This window comes from Crocodylus siamensis, chromosome 1 (assembly GCF_052110815.1).
Source record: "Crocodylus siamensis isolate JL-2025a chromosome 1, ASM5211081v1, whole genome shotgun sequence".
NCBI lineage: Eukaryota > Metazoa > Chordata > Crocodylia > Crocodylidae > Crocodylus > Crocodylus siamensis.
In genome coordinates this window covers 279,424,456-279,443,137 of record NC_143395.1, presented here as the reverse complement: position 1 = coordinate 279,443,137, position 18,682 = coordinate 279,424,456, and the positions used below count along the sequence as shown (strand labels likewise).

Below are 18,682 nucleotides of genomic sequence, written 5' to 3'. Positions count from 1 at the left end.
TGTAAATTGAAAAGTCTGTGGGTGAAAGAATGGGGTCGAGGGCAGGGGAAACATAGCTGATAAATAGTGGAGAGTCTCTCTATTTTAAAATGTGTTTTTCTTATTGGGAGTTTATTACTTGATTGGGACCTGCTTCTCCATGTTCTTATGTCTTGTGAAGTTGCTTGCAGTAATACACAGAAGAAGTAAATATTAACCTTAACAGCTTGAGGAAAGACCCATCCCCATCAACAGATAGCTGGTTCTTTCACATCAGAGGGACATGTGAACTCTATAGCTAAAGACTTAGAGTTCCTGAATCTTTGAAATTAAAATCCAGAGCCCGAATCTTAAATATGCCTACTGATCTAAACTATAAGAATGGATAGGTATGAAGAGGAAGGTGATGTCTTAAATTGTCAGGCATTAGTTAATTTACTGACATTTTTATATCAGTATCAATGCTTTAAATTGCACCCAGAAATGAGGAGGAAGCCACATGGTAAAATGGAATTGGTGTTGTATTTGGTGATGGCTAAAACTGCTCAGCAGATGTATAGCCACAAATTGCTCCAGTTGATATTTCCAAGTACAGGCAGTCCTCCAACTAACAACACAATTGGTTCCCGAAAACCGTTTCTTAAGTCAAAATGTTGTAACTGGGAGTCGATTTTCCCATAGGAAACAATGTTATAAATGGGGGAATGGTTCTTGAACCAAGGCCTAATACCCTATTTTCTCCAAAAAATAACCCAGAATTTTGTACTCAGTCAATTATAGATGAGTAACACAGCTACATTAATGTATTTATATTGTAAATAGCAATCATATTGATTTGGAAGGACTTCTTTGAGGTGACTTTGCTGGACTTTTTGAAGGGCTCTTTGTTGGACTTTTTAAAGGATTCTTGCCTGGAGTCTTCTCAGGAGTTTTGGCTGCAGGTTTTTCTGGAGTCTTGTCTGCTTTCTTAAAGAAAGTGTCCAAGGAAGTTTGGACAGATGTTCTCCAGGGAGATGGGTGACGCAGCGAACTTGTTAGCTGGTGTGGTGTTGCATCAGATCAAGCATTGTAAAGTTGAAACCAATGTCAGAAAGTTGAGATAGGATGTCAATTTATAAATGTTGTAACTCGAAACGTTATAACTCGAGGACTGCCTGTAATCTTACTAGAGAGTCATATTGAATATTGGTATTTATTAGGTGTCTTGTATTCTGGCCAACTGATTATAGAATAGTGAGAATTCTGTACAAATAGGGTTTCTGTTTCTGAGAGGGGGTCTTGAAGGGGGAGGAAGAGGAGCATTGGCAGTGAGGATAATTTCTTCAGAATAGACCAATGAAATTTAAAATAAATAGATAGCAGTCAAAAGTCACACTCCACCACAGTGACAGTGTGTTTGAATCTGAGTGCCTAGGAAACTAGACAGGCAACCTTAGGGACCAGGGGTTCCTTACCCTGATGGTCTTTGTAGTGGTGCAGCCTAAGCTGTTTGTCTTACTCTTGATCTGAAGAGACCATTTTTGTTAGGGAGGAGGTGATTCAATTTTCAGGTAAACTTACTGTTTGCTCATTGCTGTGACTGCTGACCAGCATGCCAATTATTACCAACTACAGACTGTGACAATTCAAAGATTGACTTTGCATTATGCCAACTTTTTAAGAGAGAGAGCATTTATATAGAAAGCTATTTGCTTTGACAGTAATTTTCTGTATTGGCTCTTATTGAAGATATTTATGTTAGAATCAGAGAGCGCATCCAGCTATTTGTGGTTCCCTGGGGACAAGTAGTGGTGGTACACCTTGTCCCACCACTGCTTGTCCCTGGGGAACGCCTGTGCCATGCGCACGTTGGAGTGTAGCAAGTTGCCCCAAGTGGGATAGGGGAGGCTGGGGCCAGCACTGGTGTGGCCCCAGCAGCCTTACCTTGAGTCCTGGGGGCTTTCTGGGGTTACAACCATGGTGATGTGAATATTATGTAATTGCTTGAAATTGTATTTGTATTCCCTTTGTGAGTCCTCAGGTGGGGTCCTTTTTAAAATCTGTTTGATATTGACTGTTTTCTAATAAAATGCTACCAAAAAAAAAAAAAAAAAGTTTCTGCCACGCCCAGCCTGGCTGGCGGTGGAGCACAGCTCCGAGTGGCCCAGCTCCACTTTTCAGCAGTGCACACTGGCCAAGTGTGTGTTGCTCCAGGGTTTTTTTCTGGTTTTTTTTTTTTTTTGACCCCTGGATAGCCTAGGGTCCAAAAAACCCAGCGCAGAGTACACTTGAGCAGTGTGCCCTTGTAGCACGGAGAACACCAGACTGTGCAGTATGTGGTGCTGCAAGCACCACATGCCACATGACCATACTCATCTGGATGCACCCAGTGTCCGTCTTCTCCATCCTGTTTCTATATAATACTTCAGTGCAATAATAATCCTGAACTTGTATCTTTGCATTTTGTATGGCAGTGGCCATTTTAAGCATTTATTGTATGAGCAAGGTTTAGGACTCAGATTTGTTTGAATATGGAACTTGCAAAACTATCAGATTCTTTTTCAAGCTGATTCTGTATTTGGAAATCTTTACCATCTGTAATACTAGACTTAATCTTTTAGAGATATTTTTAAACCTTTCCTGAAGAAGGGCAGCTATCTAAACTAAAATGCTACTAAGACTGCCTATAGCATAACTAACCATAAATAACCAGCAGCTTGCCATTGAATATCACACCTTTCTGTATTTTTCTATAAATTGTCTGAAAAAGATCTTCTCTCTTTCAAAACCACACTGATGAAATTCTGCACTGTGCTTAAGAGTGTTAACCCACTTTTGCCCCCCTTTCAATCCTGGTCTGTCCTGGGATTCTTTCTGTATAATTTAAAGTGCCCAGGGTGGCCTGTTTAAGGATATATATACACTGCAGGGCACAAGGAAGCCTAAAGATATCCAAGTTAATTCTAACAGAGTTAGCTCAAAGACTAGAAGCAAGCTAGCCACGGTATCACGAAGCTCCACACAGTGTTCTGCGTCCCATTTAGATGTTATTAAGTAGGGGTGTGTAAAATGGGCCCTATTTGATTTGGATTCAGATTCGGGCTGAATTGGGGAGAGTGATTTGTTTTGTTGATTCAGATCACTGTCCCCAGTTTGAGTTGGCTGAATCTGAATCTGAAGATTCGATGCTGATTTGGAGAATCAGCAATTCGGACATAGACACAGCTTTAAATGCTTTTTCTACATACCTCAAGGTACCAGCTCATGATTGCTGCAATGCTGGAGTGAATAGAGCATCCCACAGGAGCGCAGTGTCCCCCCCCCCCCCCCCAGCATCCTCGGCGGTGAATCCAGGCCAGGGAACATGCAGGGGGCCCCCCTGCACCTCCCTGGCAAAGCGATCAGGTGCCCCCCAGACCCAGGAGGTACCAGTCACCGAGCAGAGGAGGCGTTGGGGGGAATCCCTACGCGCTCTCCAGCAGACCCAGAAGTGGAGCGGAAGTGCTTCTGGTCCACTTCTGAGTCTGCTGCCGAGCATGCTGGGGAGCCCCCTATGTTTCTGTGGGACACTCCATGTGCCCCAGTATCACAGCATTCACGAGCCGCCTGGTACCTAGAGGTATGTAGAAAAAACATTTAAAGCTGCGTCTACGTCTAAATCGCCAAATCTCTCCAAATTGATTCGGAGGGTCCTGATTTGATTGGAGAGATTAAAGGGTCCTCTGATTCGATTCAGATATGGAGATTCAGCCACCGAATCGGGCCGAATGTTCACTGAATTGAATCAGAGACAGAAGCTTAGCACAACCCTATTATTAAGCTATGGGTCTGCTGGCCACAGGACTGACAGGAATTTCTGTGGTGCAGTGTGCTTACAGCCTCTCCTATCAGACCTCCCAAACCTCCAAAGGAGTTGTTGGAAGGCATTCAGATATTGTCTTTCTCAGTGCTCCCATGAAAAGAATTCTCCCCGCACTGAAATCAGGGCTCTGAAAAAACCTTATGCCACTCGAGCCCTTTTTACATGGTGTAAGGCACCAGAGCATAGTGAGTATCTCATCTAACTCTTGAATCTTGCAGTGTACCACACTAATGTGAGAGCAATTGCACTGATTATGGGCTTTTAACAAAAACTGTTGTGGGTGATGTTGAATTAAAGTACTCGGGTGAGAATAACAGGAAGTGTTATGTCCCAGGGGGTGGTGATGGCTGGCAGAGTTTCCTAGTACCACCCCAAAACCACATGGCAGTTCACTGAATCTTATGTTTGTCTACATTTACTTACACTGTTTAGACTGGCACTCATAAATATATACCCACCCAAAGAGAGCTGGTGGATAGCACCAGTTAGAGACATGCTTCAATATTTCTGAAAAGGGATGTGTTACAATACAGGGTTAGAAGGCAGTCTAAAAAAAATGACCTTTGAATAGATGTCCTGAAGAGTCCATAAATCCAGGTGGATTTTTTATAAAGTCTCTACCCTCCTGGGAAACTTTCAGCCAAAAATTATGAGAGTCCAAACACGATAAATCTTCAGTTCCTTTACCTAGTATACCTCTTGTTATCCCATGTGTACACAGTTTACATAAAGGTAGTCTATTTGAATCCATGTGGAAGTAATGGCTGTAGATTAATCTTAGATTTAAGATACAAGTGTTGTTTATTCTTGCTGCTTTCATTTTCATAATAATTAAAGGTTTTAAAATGCAAAATGATTTTTTCTTAGCCTGGTTGTTATGATTTGAAGATGAATTGTATTTCTCTTTACTTTGAACATAAAATGTATTTGTGCCAGACTGTTACTCTTGGCCATTATGTTTCATGAAATAAATACAAGTACATTTTCGTATCAAAAAATTGTGGTGTGTTTCCTCCAGATGTAAAATTGTAATTGTAAAAATTTAAAAACCTCTAATCACATGTGGCAAAGCCCCAGAATGGGAAAGACAGCACTAAACTAGTGGAGGACAAAGATCCTGCTGCTGTCATTTCTGTTATTGCATTTCTAAACATGATTTTAGAGGCAGAAGTGAGTTTGGGTCCAAGTGGATTTAATTGCATCTTCTATGGGTATTATTTATAGAATGTTAGTTGTCCTAGATGGGATCCAGATTATTTTACCTGAGTGAGGCATTTTGACTAGTTAATATTGTTTAATAACACTGACAGCAATAGTTGTGCCCAGATCTTAGGACTTCATATAAAGCAAATTATTTCCTCAAATTCTTTCGTTACATGTTGCATTTGCCATGGATACAAGGCACAGGACTATCTATCTACTTGTCAGTGCTTTTAAAGGTAATAGGTACTGCTCTAACCTGCTTCCTCACTCCTTCCCTATTGAAATGGACAAGAAATGGTAAAAGACAGCCCAGTATTCTCCATCTGGAAATGCACAGACAAAGACAATGACTAGAGACTAGAGTTAATGCTTCATGTAATCTGGAACAGATAGTACTTAATAATACTACTTTGAACTTTATTAATGCTCTACAATATGACTCTCAAGCCACTTGTATTCACTGTGGTTCACCATTTAAATATCTGCAAAGAATAAGGAGAATGGACAAATACAATTACAATATAGGACAAAGCAAAAGTCAAATAGGTGAAGCGCTGAAATTCCCACTCTCGTTACAATTTGCTATTCTAGTTTTACACTCTTCATTACATTCTCTTAATTCTCTTCCCTGGAGCAGACAAGAACATAATAGTAGGACCTTGAATTCTTTGTTAGCTGGGCAGATGTCAGTGTTCTCAGAAAAAATCAACAGGCTTGTTAAAGCAATGAAATATATATATTTTTTGCTTGGTAGGAGATAATTGAATTATTTAAGTTCTTTCACTGAAGTCTTCCTTAAAACCATTTCATGGTAGTTGGATCAACTAAAAGTACTTGAACTTGAAAGTACCATGACAATATAAAAATAAAATCAAAATGTCTTTAATTTCTGGGTGCATAGACTATAGGTATTATCTTGTTGATGCTCTACTTTAGGTTGAATGAGAAAATGGCATATGCAAAAAAAGAAAAAAAAAGTTTTGGTTTTTTTTGTATCTTCTTTCAACATTTGCTGTTACTTGCCTTAAGTTTTTAGGAGAACAGAGGCCTAAATTTAATTATGATCATGTGACTAGTTTGTTCATGCATTGCCTGTTAGATATAATGGATGTGTATATGTAAGTATGGATAATATACAAAATAATTGGTGGTATAATATGGTGTGCAGGTTTTCATACACACACACGATGATGTGTGGTCATAAAGGTTTTCATCAGCTGGAGTTGGTATGGACCTCTAAATGAGGGGTGAAGTTATGCAGGTTACCTCAAGAAGGTGCTGATGTATCACATGTCATGATCACATATTTAGCAAATGTGCATGCTACTAAGACTTTCTTTTAAGTAACATTTTAGAAACTCTTTAAAAACTCTGTTGTAATGCCTATGCTCTGTGAATCTCCCTGTCCTACAAACCCAGATACCTCAGTAACCAAGTCAGTTCACATCTGTAAGGATCATAGAGAGCCCTTAGAAACACTTGACACCCATGGGTGTCACTACAGGGTTATTACATTTAGAGGCTTCCCAGCGCACATACCCTCAGTCCTCTGCTCTCTTTCAGTGTTCTCGCCTGACACATCTTGATATATGCTGAGTAGAGGAGGCTGCCTGGAGGTATGCTTGAAGGAACAGGCCTGTGTCTAGGCCAAAGCTTCCTGGCCCTGTCCCACATTTACTTAGCTGAGCCTTCTAGCTCAGGGCCCACAGTTCAGGGCCACCAACTCCTAGCTTTGTCTTTGGTCATGCTTTGTGACTCCCAGATCCCAAAACTTGTGATATTCACTACGTTGCATGCTAATAATCCCAAATCATATCCTAGTCTTTATGCTTTGCCTACCTGACAGAGCTTCAGTTTTGGGGTGTCCCTAGTAACTCTCTTTCCACGGCCTCTGCCTCCCCTCCAGCCACAATCCAATCCTTGCAGTAATTTTCATTTTATGTTCCCCAAAATGCAAATGCCCATCCCCAGGCACAGCAGTGTCCTGCAGTGGTTCACTTCACCACTATGCGGGCCACTTTAAGTGGAAAGAAAACAAAACAGTAAAGTGCATGGAGTACTTAGCTCACTTTCTGTGCAAGTCTGCAGCCTCTCTTCACTTGGGCTTCCTTCTAAGTTTCCCTGCCACAGTCTGTGCTTTTGTCCTTGTGTCTTCCTATCCCTATAGAATCAGAGAAAGTTAGGGTTGGAAGAGACCTCAGGAGGTCATCTAGTCCAACCCCCTGCTCAAAGCAAGACCAGCCCCAACTAGATCATCCCAGCCAAAGCTTTGTCCAGCTGGGTCTTAAAAACCTACAAGAGATGGAGATTCTACCACCTCTCTGGGTAACCTGTTCCAATGTTTTACTACCCTCCTGGTGAGAAAATTCTTCCTAATATTTAACCTAAACTTCCCTTGCTGCAATTTGAGACCATTATTCCTTGTTCTGTCATCTTCTACCACTGAGAACAGTCTAGCTTCATCCTCTTTCAAACCCCTCTTCAGGTAGTTGAAGACTGCTATTAAGTCCCCGCTCTGTCTCCTCTTCTCTGAACTAAATAAGCCCAGTTCCTTCAGTCTTTCCTCGTAAGTCATGCCCCCCACTCCTCTCACCAATGTTGTCACCCTCCATTGGACTCTCTCCAACTTGTCCACATCCTTTCTGTAGTGGGAGGCCCAACACTGAACATAGTACTCCAGATGTGACTTCACCAGTGCTGAATAGAGGGGAATAATCACTTCCCTAGACCTGCTGGCAACACACCTATGAATGCAATGTAGTATGCTGTTAGCCACATTTGCAACAAGGGCCCACTGTTGGCTCAGACAGCTCATTGTCCACTGTAACCCCCAGGACCTTTTCTGCAGAGCTGCTGCCCAGCCAGTCATCCCCCCAGCCTGCACTGATGGATGCGATTGTTCTGTCCTAAGTGCAGGACTTTGCACTTGTCTTTGTTGAACCTCGTGAGATTCCTTTCATCTCAAGTCTCCAATTTGTCTAGATCACTCTGAATCCTTGCATATCCTGAGCATATCTACTGCTCCCCCAATGCCCTCCCAGCTTGGTGTCATCTGCAAACTTGCTGAGGGTGCACTCTATGCCATTTTCCAGGTTGTTGCTGAAGATACTGAACAAAACCGGCCCCAGGACCAACCCCTGGGGCACTCCACTTTGTGCTGGCTGCCAACTAAATATCAAGCCATTGATTACTACTCTCTGAGCCCAGTGCTCCAGCCAGTTTTCTATCCACCTACCAGTCCATTCCTCCAGCCCATACTTCCTTAGCTTGCCTGCAAGAATGTAGTGGGAGACTGTATCAAAAGCCTTGCTAAAATCATGGTATCTCCTGGTCTCCCCAAATCCACAGTGTCGGTCATAGACAGAAATCAGGTTAGTCAAGCATGTCTTGCCCCTGGTGAATCCATGCTGACTGTTTCTAATCACCCTTTTCTCCTCCAAGTGCTTAGAAATGGATTCCTTGAGGATCTGGTCCGTGATTTTTCAAGAGACTGAGGTGAGGCTTACTGGCTTGTAGTTCCTTGGACTCTCCTTTTTCTCTTTCTTAAACATGGGCACTATGTTTGCCCTTTTCCAATCATACAGGACCTCTCCTGATCACCATGAGTTTTCAAAGATGATGGCCAATGGCTCTGCAATCACATCAGCCAACTTCCTCAGGTGCATCCCATCTGGCCCCATAGACTTGTACGCATCCAGCTTTTCTAAGCAGACCCTACCCTGTTCTTTCAGCACTGAGGGCTGCCCACTTCCTCCCCAAGCTGTGCTACCTGGTGCAGTAGTCTGGGAACTGACCTTGGCTGTGAATACTGAGGCAAAAAAGGCATTGAACACTTCAGCCTTGTCTGTATCCCATGTCACAAGGTTGCCTCTCCCATTCAGTAAGGGACCCACACTTTCCCTGATCCTCTTCTTGCTACTGAAATACTGTAGAAACCCTTCTTGTTACCTTTAACATCCCTTTCTAGCTGCAACTCCAATTGTGCTTTGACCTTCCTGATTTCATCCGTACATCCTTGGCAGCTCCTTCAGCCAGACTTCCCCTCTCTGGCCTAAGGCTTGGGCTTATGTAGCAGGCTCTTATCACATGGCCCTTCACTTCTGCCTCCTGGGTGCATGAGGCTCTTTCTGCACCTAGACACAGCACCCATCTTGTTTCGCCTCCTCAGCATATGTGGAAATGGTAGCATCCCCCAGAGACCCAGCAACTCAGACCAAAGGAATGTAAAAGAAATGAGTTCATGTGTGTATAGGGAGAGAAGGAGGTGAAAATAAAGAAGTGGCAGGTGAAGAGGGGAGGGGAGCAGAAGGTAGCAGTGAAAGCAAAGCCAAACCCAAACCCTAGTTTCCCTAGTAATGGGGTAGGGGCCCTGTTACACATGCAAAAAATGGCTTTATATTTATGATTCAATATCTCTTGTCCTTCTAGCACAAGTCATGGTCCTATTAGAATCTGGGAATTGCCCCAAGAAAAGACTTAAAATTAGTGACCTTTTTAGTATAAAAAAGCTATTACTAACACAGATGAATTCAGCCTATATTGGTCATCAGAGAGATTTAATGTAAGAGGATTGGAAAGAGGAAAATATTTCTGTGGGAAATTGAGTTTTTGAAAATGACAGCTGTTTAAGTCACTCAGGGGATTGGAATACTAGGTTAAGAGCTGAGAAGGTGGATTAGTAGGTTGAAGGCAGTTGAAGTGGTCAGACTGACCTGAAGTATTTATCTTCTGGATGAAGTCTATCACATAGCTACAAGCTCTACAGATTTGTCTGCCTTTCTACCCACCAATCTAGATGGATAGATAAATAGGTAGTAGCCTATCTCTAGTGGGAAATTTACAAAATAATATGAGTTTATTGTTGTGTCTTTCTGAGTGCTCAAAATGTAGCGTGTGGCTCAGAAACGAGAGTTGCTATCATTTTATATTATTTTTAAAAGGGCTGGGATTTTTGTAAAACAATAAACTTCCATTTGATAGAGATTTAAGGAACTTCCAACTATAATATGTTTCAAAATGTACTCCTTTTCTTTGCAGATATCATGCTATATGTAGCTCTTGTAAATTTTCTCCTTTTAACTGTTTTCCTTAAAAATGTATTTATTTCCATTGTGCATAGGTTATTTATTTCCATTGTGTCATGAGCAACTGGTGCTGCCTTAGTCAGGGTGGTCCCCCCATGGCCACTCTCGCTGATGGGTGCGTGGGGATTGCCCCGACGGCCGATTGTGCAACAGCCAATCATTGTGACTGCTTCTGGGAGCGCCATGGTGCTCCACTCTCCAGCTGGCACTTGCAGGGGGGGCACCAGCGCTCCCACCTGCCCTTCCTGCCCATCGCCTAAGCAGCAAATGTGCCCAGTCAGGGGGTACACTGGCACTCTCAGGGGGTGCATGTGTACCTGCTATGCATCGCCGCTGCTGCAAATGCCTCTTGCTGCATCTCAAAGCAGTTTGAGATGCAGCAAGAGGCACACTGAGAACAAAAAAAGGGTTCCCCACACTGCCTATTTGCAGCATGGGCTCAAAATTTGATACTGGATATGCAGGTATCCAAAAAAAACCTGTAGAAAAAAAGTGGGGTAGGCAACCAGAGGCTTGGGTCCTCCAAAGAGATGCTCTGGTAGCCGTCCAAAGTGTCTCTATGGCTGCACCTTGCCCTGGTGCTGCAGCACAATGCAGCACCTGCGGGCAAGGAGCCATGCAGGCTACAGGAACTTGAACCTGGGCTCTGTCCTCAGGTAAGTAGGGACTGGGGGTGGTAGGAAAACTGGAGAAAGGTCTATGTGGGTGCAGGTATTGGGGGAAGACTATGGGGGAGGGCTGTTTGGGAGGGGTTGGTCCCCCGCCTGCCCCCTGCAAGGCCCATAGCCCCGCGCCCTGCACCAAAAGCAGCCATCAGGGCACTCAGGGCCCTCTTGGCACAGGCCTATGCATGGTGCAGGGCAGCGCAGCATGGCCCCAGCTGCCTGGCCACCCGGCGCTGTCTGTGCCACATCACACAGGCTGGTCCCAGCTTGGTGCGGGGCTGTGTACCTTAGGGCAGCTCCAAGCTGCGTGGGCTGTCACCTGGGGGCCAGCACTGCTCATGGGGACTGCATATCACAGCAGGCTGTGTCCTGCATGCATGGGCCCCACCCACTGTCATGCCGGGCCAGTTTCGTGCATGCAGAACCTGGCCCGATGCAACACACAGTCCTCACGAGCGGCACCAGACCTCAGGTGACAGCCCAAGTGGCCCAGAGCTGCCCAAAGATGTATGACCCTGTGCATAATCAGGCTGGGTCTCCATGTTGTGGCACAGGCAGCACCAGGTGCCAGGCAGCCAGGGCTGTGCCGTGATGCCCCACACTGGAGGGGGGTCTGTTCCAGGAGGCCCTGAGCACCCTGTTGGCTGCTGAGCTGTAGATCATGGGGGGGGGTGCTGTAGCCCTTGTGGGTGGGCATAGGGGCCCTGCGGGGATATGTTATCCCTGTGGGGGGGCTGTGGCCCTTCTGAAGGGGCATGTGGGCCCTGTGGGGGGGCATGTGGGCACTATGGGGGGGCTGTAGCCCCTGTGGGCAGGCTTTGGCCCCTGCATGGGAGTTGTGGCCCCTGTGGGAGGGCTGTAGCCCTGTGGAGAGGCAGCCCATGAGCTGTGCAGGGGGGCTGCACTGTGCGGGGAGGCAGGGAATGCACCCCTCCTGAGCACCACCCCCTACATGGCCCCCCACACCCCAGTCCCCCCACAAACCCTACACCCCCAAGCCACCTCATAAACCCCTCATCCACATACCTGGCCCTGGCCCTGTGAATCAGGAGTGAGGGGACTGGGGGGTGGGGCAGGCTGTGGGCTGTGAGTGAGGGGCAAGGGCAGGGGCAGGACACTGGCATATCAGTGTTGCTCAGCATTGTACATCCTGGTAAGTGAAGGGAGTAGGGACAGCTCTGCTTTTTTATGACAAAAAAGCCAAAATTAAATGCCAAAGTGTAAAGGTATTTAGAATGTATTTTATTATGATGATAGAGGCACTGGTAGGCTTCCAAATTGCTTTAACTTGTAAATATATTAATAAAATATTGCCCAACTGATCTGTCTATATATAGTGGCATTTCATTTTAATAGCAAAAGAACACTATTTGAGGTATTTTAATGAGAGAATTTGGGTCTCGTATTAGATCATTTGCAATTTTTAAACAGGGAACACCAGGATCTCTGCTGGTGAGACAGGTGGCAAAACTTGGGCAGAGGAGCCTGTCCAGGGCCAGCACTGTGAACCATTTGGAGAGCAGAGAAGGTGGCTCACATCTTGGCCATTTGGGGCCAAGAGGACTTGAACAGTTCAAAGTGGGCCACCACAAGGAGCACATCTTCTGGGTGATAGCTGCCCAAATGGCAGAGCAGGGGCACCCCATCCAGGTCTGGCAGGCACGCAGCCATGGGGCCACAGGTCCAAGGGTGTGGATGCTGTTGTGGGTGTCATCAGGTCACAGCCAGGCAGCAGCCCTCACTGCCAGACTTCTGCAGTGTGTAGAGGGGGTAGGGGTCAATCCAGGTTAGGGCTTCTTCAGTAGTTCAACTGGCACCAGGGGTAGTGTCCCCAGATACCAACTGGCTGGGCCTCAGAAACTCCTGATGGAATTAGCCCTGAGCTGCTCACCAGGGCAGGTTTTTATATTGCTGGGGCCAGCACAGGGCAGGTTTTTATACTGCTGGGGCCAGCACAGGTGTTGGCTGCAAGCTCTAGCTCCCCCTGGCTGCAGACCCAAGAGGAGCCAGGCAGGATTATTTTGCCCTAAGTGGCACAACTTGCCCCACACCAAAGTGTACATTCAGGCTCTTACACTGAGGCAAAAATCCCAGGCTCAAATTTGTCCCACTCCTATTTGAGCTGCTGCACGTACACATGCCTGTGGTTACTGGAAAGTAGAAATGAAAACTGAAGAAGTTTTATTATTTTGACTATAAAGTTATGAGACTGTATGTTCAAATTTTATCCTAACTCTTGTGCAGTGCCACTAAGTGGAGTAGAATTCAATAGGGTTGAGAACTGTTCCATTGACCCAGTCTCTGATGAGCTGTTGGAAGCAAGGAAATGTTGACTTTACCAACCCTGATAATCCAAACTGATTTTCTTAGCAGTCCTCAGATCTGTCCTCTGTTTCCTTTACCCACCAAGCATGCCATTGATTTTACAAAGGTACATCAATAGAGTGAATGAGTAGCACAGGACAATGGCATTAACCAGTACAATTGTGATTTATTTTAGATTGTTCTATAGAATAGTTCTAGCATGCAAATGAGTTGCACTTCACTCAGCCAGGCAATAAATCACATAAATAGGCAATTAATTATGTTTGAAATTAGGAAAACCAACAGAAAATCAACTCCATCTCAGCAAATTGGTAACTAACCTTTCCATAACTGATATAAAACCCTAAAAGCAAAGAATGTAACCAGTGTAATAAAAGAAATATTGACTTAGGTTTTCCTTTTTTCATTTTGACAATTAATGGCATTTAGCTGTCTTTAAATTATCTGAATCACTTCATTGTGTAAAGTTTCCCAGTTGTTTTCTTTCCCACTTAGTATAGAATTTATAGTTGTCTTGTAAAACAGCCTGCTCTGCTACTTTTATATTCCAAGTTCATCGGTTTACTCCCACAAAAGAGCTATCAAATTTTGAAAGAAGGATATTTCTTTGAAAGAATTGTATACATTTTATTCTGATTGGAGTAGTCTCAAATATTATTTTCCTTCAGTTCTCAAAGATGAATTTATGGATTTGGTCAGGACCAAATTCTGTCTTCTTTTTCATCCTTGTAATACTATTGTCCTCGGTAGAATTTGACCCTAAATCTGCAGAAGGTGGATAGCATATGAAATGAATGGATTTTAGTAAACAGGCAAAAGAGATACGTAGTTTAAAAATGATGCACCAATTTGATGTATCTGATGCTATTCTGTATTCAGGAGAGAAAGCTATTATTGCAGTACACAATTCTCTGACAGAGCAAATATCTCCCAATGTAAACTGCATGATAAGGGTCACGTTAGGTCTCATCGTTGTGTTACATAATGTTTGATTTGTACATTTATTGTCGTTTGGGCATGTTATTTGTCTTTCTGATAGTCTATAATAAATGCTGCTGCAAGATTGCAATTTCCCTCATTAAAAATTGAAAACTTGCTATCTTTAGTATATAAATGTATGAAGCTTTACTTTTTATTACCTTACAGAAGCTGCAAAGAATCAATTCTCCTTACTGTTGTTCAGCCTTACCCTGTAAGTATCTATAATGTTTTCTCTATTGGTTTCCTAGCAACATATTCAGCCTTTCTCTGCCTCTTTTCTCTCTAAATCTTGAACTTATTTGCATAATACAAAATATGGGAGAAACAGAGGCTACGGTTTTAAAGATAAATATAAGACTAGGTACCAAGGTCCACATCAGCAGGACAGTTTTACAATAATTTAAATAACTGCCATCTTCTGAGTTGTTCTAGGAGTATATCTCATGCTTATGACAGGATGCTGAGTTCCTTTCCCAGAAATCACTTTGACTTGCTAGGTGATCTTGGGCAAGTCCCTTGACCTCTTTTTCCCCAGTCTGCTTATAACTCTTGTGAGACTTCACAGAGGAATATACTCTTTAGGTAAATGATGCCGTTTGAAATCCTGGGCTCAGTATAGGCAGCTAAGTGGTATGGTCATTCTTCACATCTGTGTACCCTTGTTGTATACTAATTGGTCCTGAACTTCTTTGGGCCTTACTACACAAGAAGGGTGAAAAGAGGTTCTAGTGCCAGTTGGTAGGAATGTACTGTGTGACTCTTTGGGCGTTTATACAAGAGAAGCGTTAATGCACATTAGTTTAATGTGCATTATGGGTTAGTGTCTGCATGTGTGTTCCCTTAATGTGCATAAAAAATGGCAAAATTAGGCTAACTGAACTTAAATTTGATACCTGGAAAAGCAGGTATCAAATTTAGGCATGATTAGTTAAAGCACATTAATGCACATGTAGACACAACCCAGCACTAACTTTTGTGCCAAGTCTGCCCAGCCATTAGGGGCACATGGCAGAGCTGCAGGGACTTGACACTAACTTTAGCACACTAACTTTAGTGCCAAGTGCTTGCACATGTTGACACCTGCCAAAAATTGCTTAATGCTAATTAACTTAATGTGCGTTAAATTTAGTCATGCTTAAATGCATGTGTAGACATGCCCTTTGGCTATAAACCATAATCACAATTTTTTTTCATAAGCCAATTTGGTCTATCAGTTGGCAGATTTGTTTCTGTTAATGCCATGCGAAGAAAGTATCTTTGTCATGTTGTGCAGTGGTCTGTTTTATTAAATACTGACCATACAGTATAATTTGGGTTGGATGTACTTCAGCCTCTGATTGGATTGGAAGCCTATGTGGTTATGTTCATGGCCCACCAGACTGTGAAATGAAGTTGTACCCTAAACAACTGCAGTGGTGGCTAAAATTAGAACAGAAATCCCTTAGGGTCAACCCCAAGAACAAGTGAACTAAAAGGCTGCTTGGGGCCTCACAAGCTATGCTGGCTCAGGACATTCACAGTCAATACATTTGCAGTTGGACCAGAGAGGAAGGTAAGTCATGATATGATTTTTCTTCCAGGAGATTGAAATCCTGCATTTGTTTGGAGCCAATCAAATAAGAAACTTGGCCTAAGGTACCATCAGGGCACTGTACACATTTGTTACAGCACCAAGAGCTATTAAATAGCAAAAATAGCTTTGAATGCAAGAAAACCATTAATAATAGTAAATGAAATATTTCATCCTCTTCTATATGAGGAATATGCCATTAAATTAAATCATACATGTGCATCGAATTCATGTGTGTATTTTTGTTGCACCCCATAGCATATGCACTGAGGCTTGGGGCCTGAGCTATTCCTGGGCCAAGAGACAATAATTGCATTCTTTTGGGGACACTGCAACCCCAGAAAATGCATAAATGAGGCTAATCCTCTCATGTATGTCTACACAGTTGGAATATGTGATTTCAGCATGTGTACATGAGCTAGCTTTTCTGTACCTAATTTGGGTACTGATAGCAAGTAAGCTACATTAATGTGTGATTACAAGCCTACCTTGGGCCTTTTAGCAGCTAACTCATGCTAAACACCCTGCCACCATCACTTACTTTGCAATGAGTAATTGAGCTGGCTAGATTAAAGCTAATTTGGATATTTCTACCCATGCTTCTGTCATGCCTAGCCTGAAACACGGGCATCCTCTTAGGGCTCCTATGCGCATACAGGGAGGCTGCTTCAATGTACTGTAATTACAGCACATCAGAATAGACTCGATTAGTCGAGTTTACTGGAGCATGGTAATTACCATCCTCCAGTAGAGTTCAGCATCACGTGTATCAGCATCCCTGCACTGAAAAATGGCAATGAGGTGCTTTAAATTGAAGTTAATTTGATGAGCTTTAGTTCAAAGCGCCCCACTGCCATTTTTCAGTGCAGGGACACTGATACACATGACACTCTGGTTACCTTTAATTAAAGTGCTAATTAAAGCACCCCTGCACCTCCCAGAGCACATCTTAAACACCCTTAGGGTTTGTCCTTTCATTGTGAAAGAAGAATACTAGTAACCTGATGAATTTGAGTACTGGGGTACCCTAACAGTTGTTTGGCTGAAAAATCCTTATCCTGAGTTGAGTAGCGCTGTTCCTAAAAATGGCCATGATTTTTTTATGGAAAATACTTAAATTATTTTTGCTCCACAGAATTCAAAAACATTTTCTTTTATTAAAAAAGTGTTTCACAAAAATGTTTCTTGCAGATATTTGATAGTTTGGGATATTATTTCCCCCCTTTCCTTTAACACACTTCTCCCTGAATCTTTCTTCATATAAAATTTGAAAAAAAGAGTATTTTTGACAAAAATATTTAGTTAGCAAGATGTCAACCAACTCTACTTCTGAGAAACTTTCTATTCCCACTGCTTCATGAAGAATGCCTGCCAAGGGGAAATTACAGATTTACTGGGTTTTTTTATGTTATTTTTAATCATAGAATCATTAATCAGAAGGGACCTAGACAGATCATTGAGTCTGATCCCCTGCCATGGGCAGAAAGGAGCACTGGGGGTAGGAGGGGTCATAAGACCCCAGCCAGGTGCCTATCCAGTCTCCTCTTGAAGATTTCCAGGGAAGGTCAGAGCACCACCTCTCTGGGAGCCTATTCCATGCTCTAGCTACCCTTACAGTGAAGTAGTTCTTCCTAATATCTATCTAAACCTATCCTCCCTCACCTTGTGGCCATTGTTCCTCCAAGGGTGGCCCTGGTGAACAGACTTTCCCCAAATCCCTGCTGCTGGCCCCCGATAAGGTTGTAGGCAGCCACAAGATCCCCCCTCAGTCTCCTCTTGCGGAGACTGAAGAGATTCAGGTCCTTCAGCCTCTCCTCAGGGCTGGCCACGGAGGCCCTCAACCATACAAGTGGCCTCCTCTGGACCCTCTCCAGGTTCTCCACATCCTTCTTGAAGTGCGACAGCCAGAACTGGAGAGGGAACCATAATGCCGGTTCCCTCTCCCCAGGTGCAGCACCCTGCACTTGTCCTTGTTGAACCGCATCCTGTTCAGATCCGCCCACTTCTCCAACCTATCCAGGTCTGCCTGGATGCAGTCCCTGCCTGCCGATGTATTCACTTTACCCCACAGCTTGGTGTCATCAGCAAACTTGAACAGGGTGCTCTCCACACCCTCGTCCGGGTCACTGATGAAGATGTTGAACAGCACCGGCCCAAGGACCGAGCCCTGGGGAACTCCGCTGCCCACACGCTCCCAGGTCGACAGCAACCTGTCCACCACCACCCTCTGGGTGCACCCCTGGAGCCAGTTTGCCACCCATATGACTGCATTTGTCAATGCTGCAGTCCCTCAGCTTGCCCACCAGAATCGGGTGGGACACTGTGTCGAAGGCCTTCTGGAAGTCCAAGAAGTTGACATCAACTTCCTCCTTCACATCTAAGCTCTTTGTTACCTGGTCATAGAAAGAGACGAGGTTAGTCAGGCAAGATCAGCCTTGCACGAACCCATGCTGGTTACCCCTCAACATCACTTCCCCTGCAGGGCTCTCACAAATGTGGCCCTTGATTATTTTTTCAGAGACCTTCCCCAGGATAGAAGTGAGGCTGACTGGCCTGTAGTTGCCAGGCTCTGCTTCCTCCCCTTCTTGAAAATAGGGACCAGACTGGCCCTTTTCCAGTCCTCAGGGACGTGGCCCGAGCACCAGGAGTCCTGCAGTCACCAACTGCCCTGCCCTGCCCCATAGGGGTCCAATGTTACCCCGAGACTTCTTCTTGCTACCTATATACTTGAAAAAGGACTTTTTGTTATCCTTAATCCCAGAAGCTAATCTAAGCTCCAGTGCTGCTTTAGCCTTCCTCACCAAATCCCTACAAGCTCGGTTCAGGGAGGTGTACTCCTCCTTTGTCCCTGCCCCCTGCTTCCACTGCCAGTACGCTTTTTCCTTTGCCTTTAGGCCAGCCTGGATATTCGCGCTTAGCCATGAAGGTTTCTCGGACCCTTTTCCCGCCTTCCTGCACAGAGGAATTGTGTCCTGCTGCGCCCCAAGGATAGCCTCCTTGAGGAAGCACCACCTTTCCTGGACCCCCATACTAG

At 44.2% G+C, this 18,682-nt stretch overlaps 1 protein-coding gene across 1 annotated transcript in view; it reads left to right on the top strand.

Moving 5' to 3' along the window:
- The window catches only part of FRMPD4 (FERM and PDZ domain containing 4), a 487,363-nt gene that overhangs the window by 426,658 nt on the left and 42,023 nt on the right, over window positions 1–18,682 (top strand). The window contains exon 6 of the mRNA XM_090063719.1: window positions 14,244–14,289. Coding sequence (XP_089919845.1) covers window positions 14,244–14,289 — 46 coding nt within the window. The remainder of the gene's footprint in view (window positions 1–14,243; window positions 14,290–18,682) is intronic.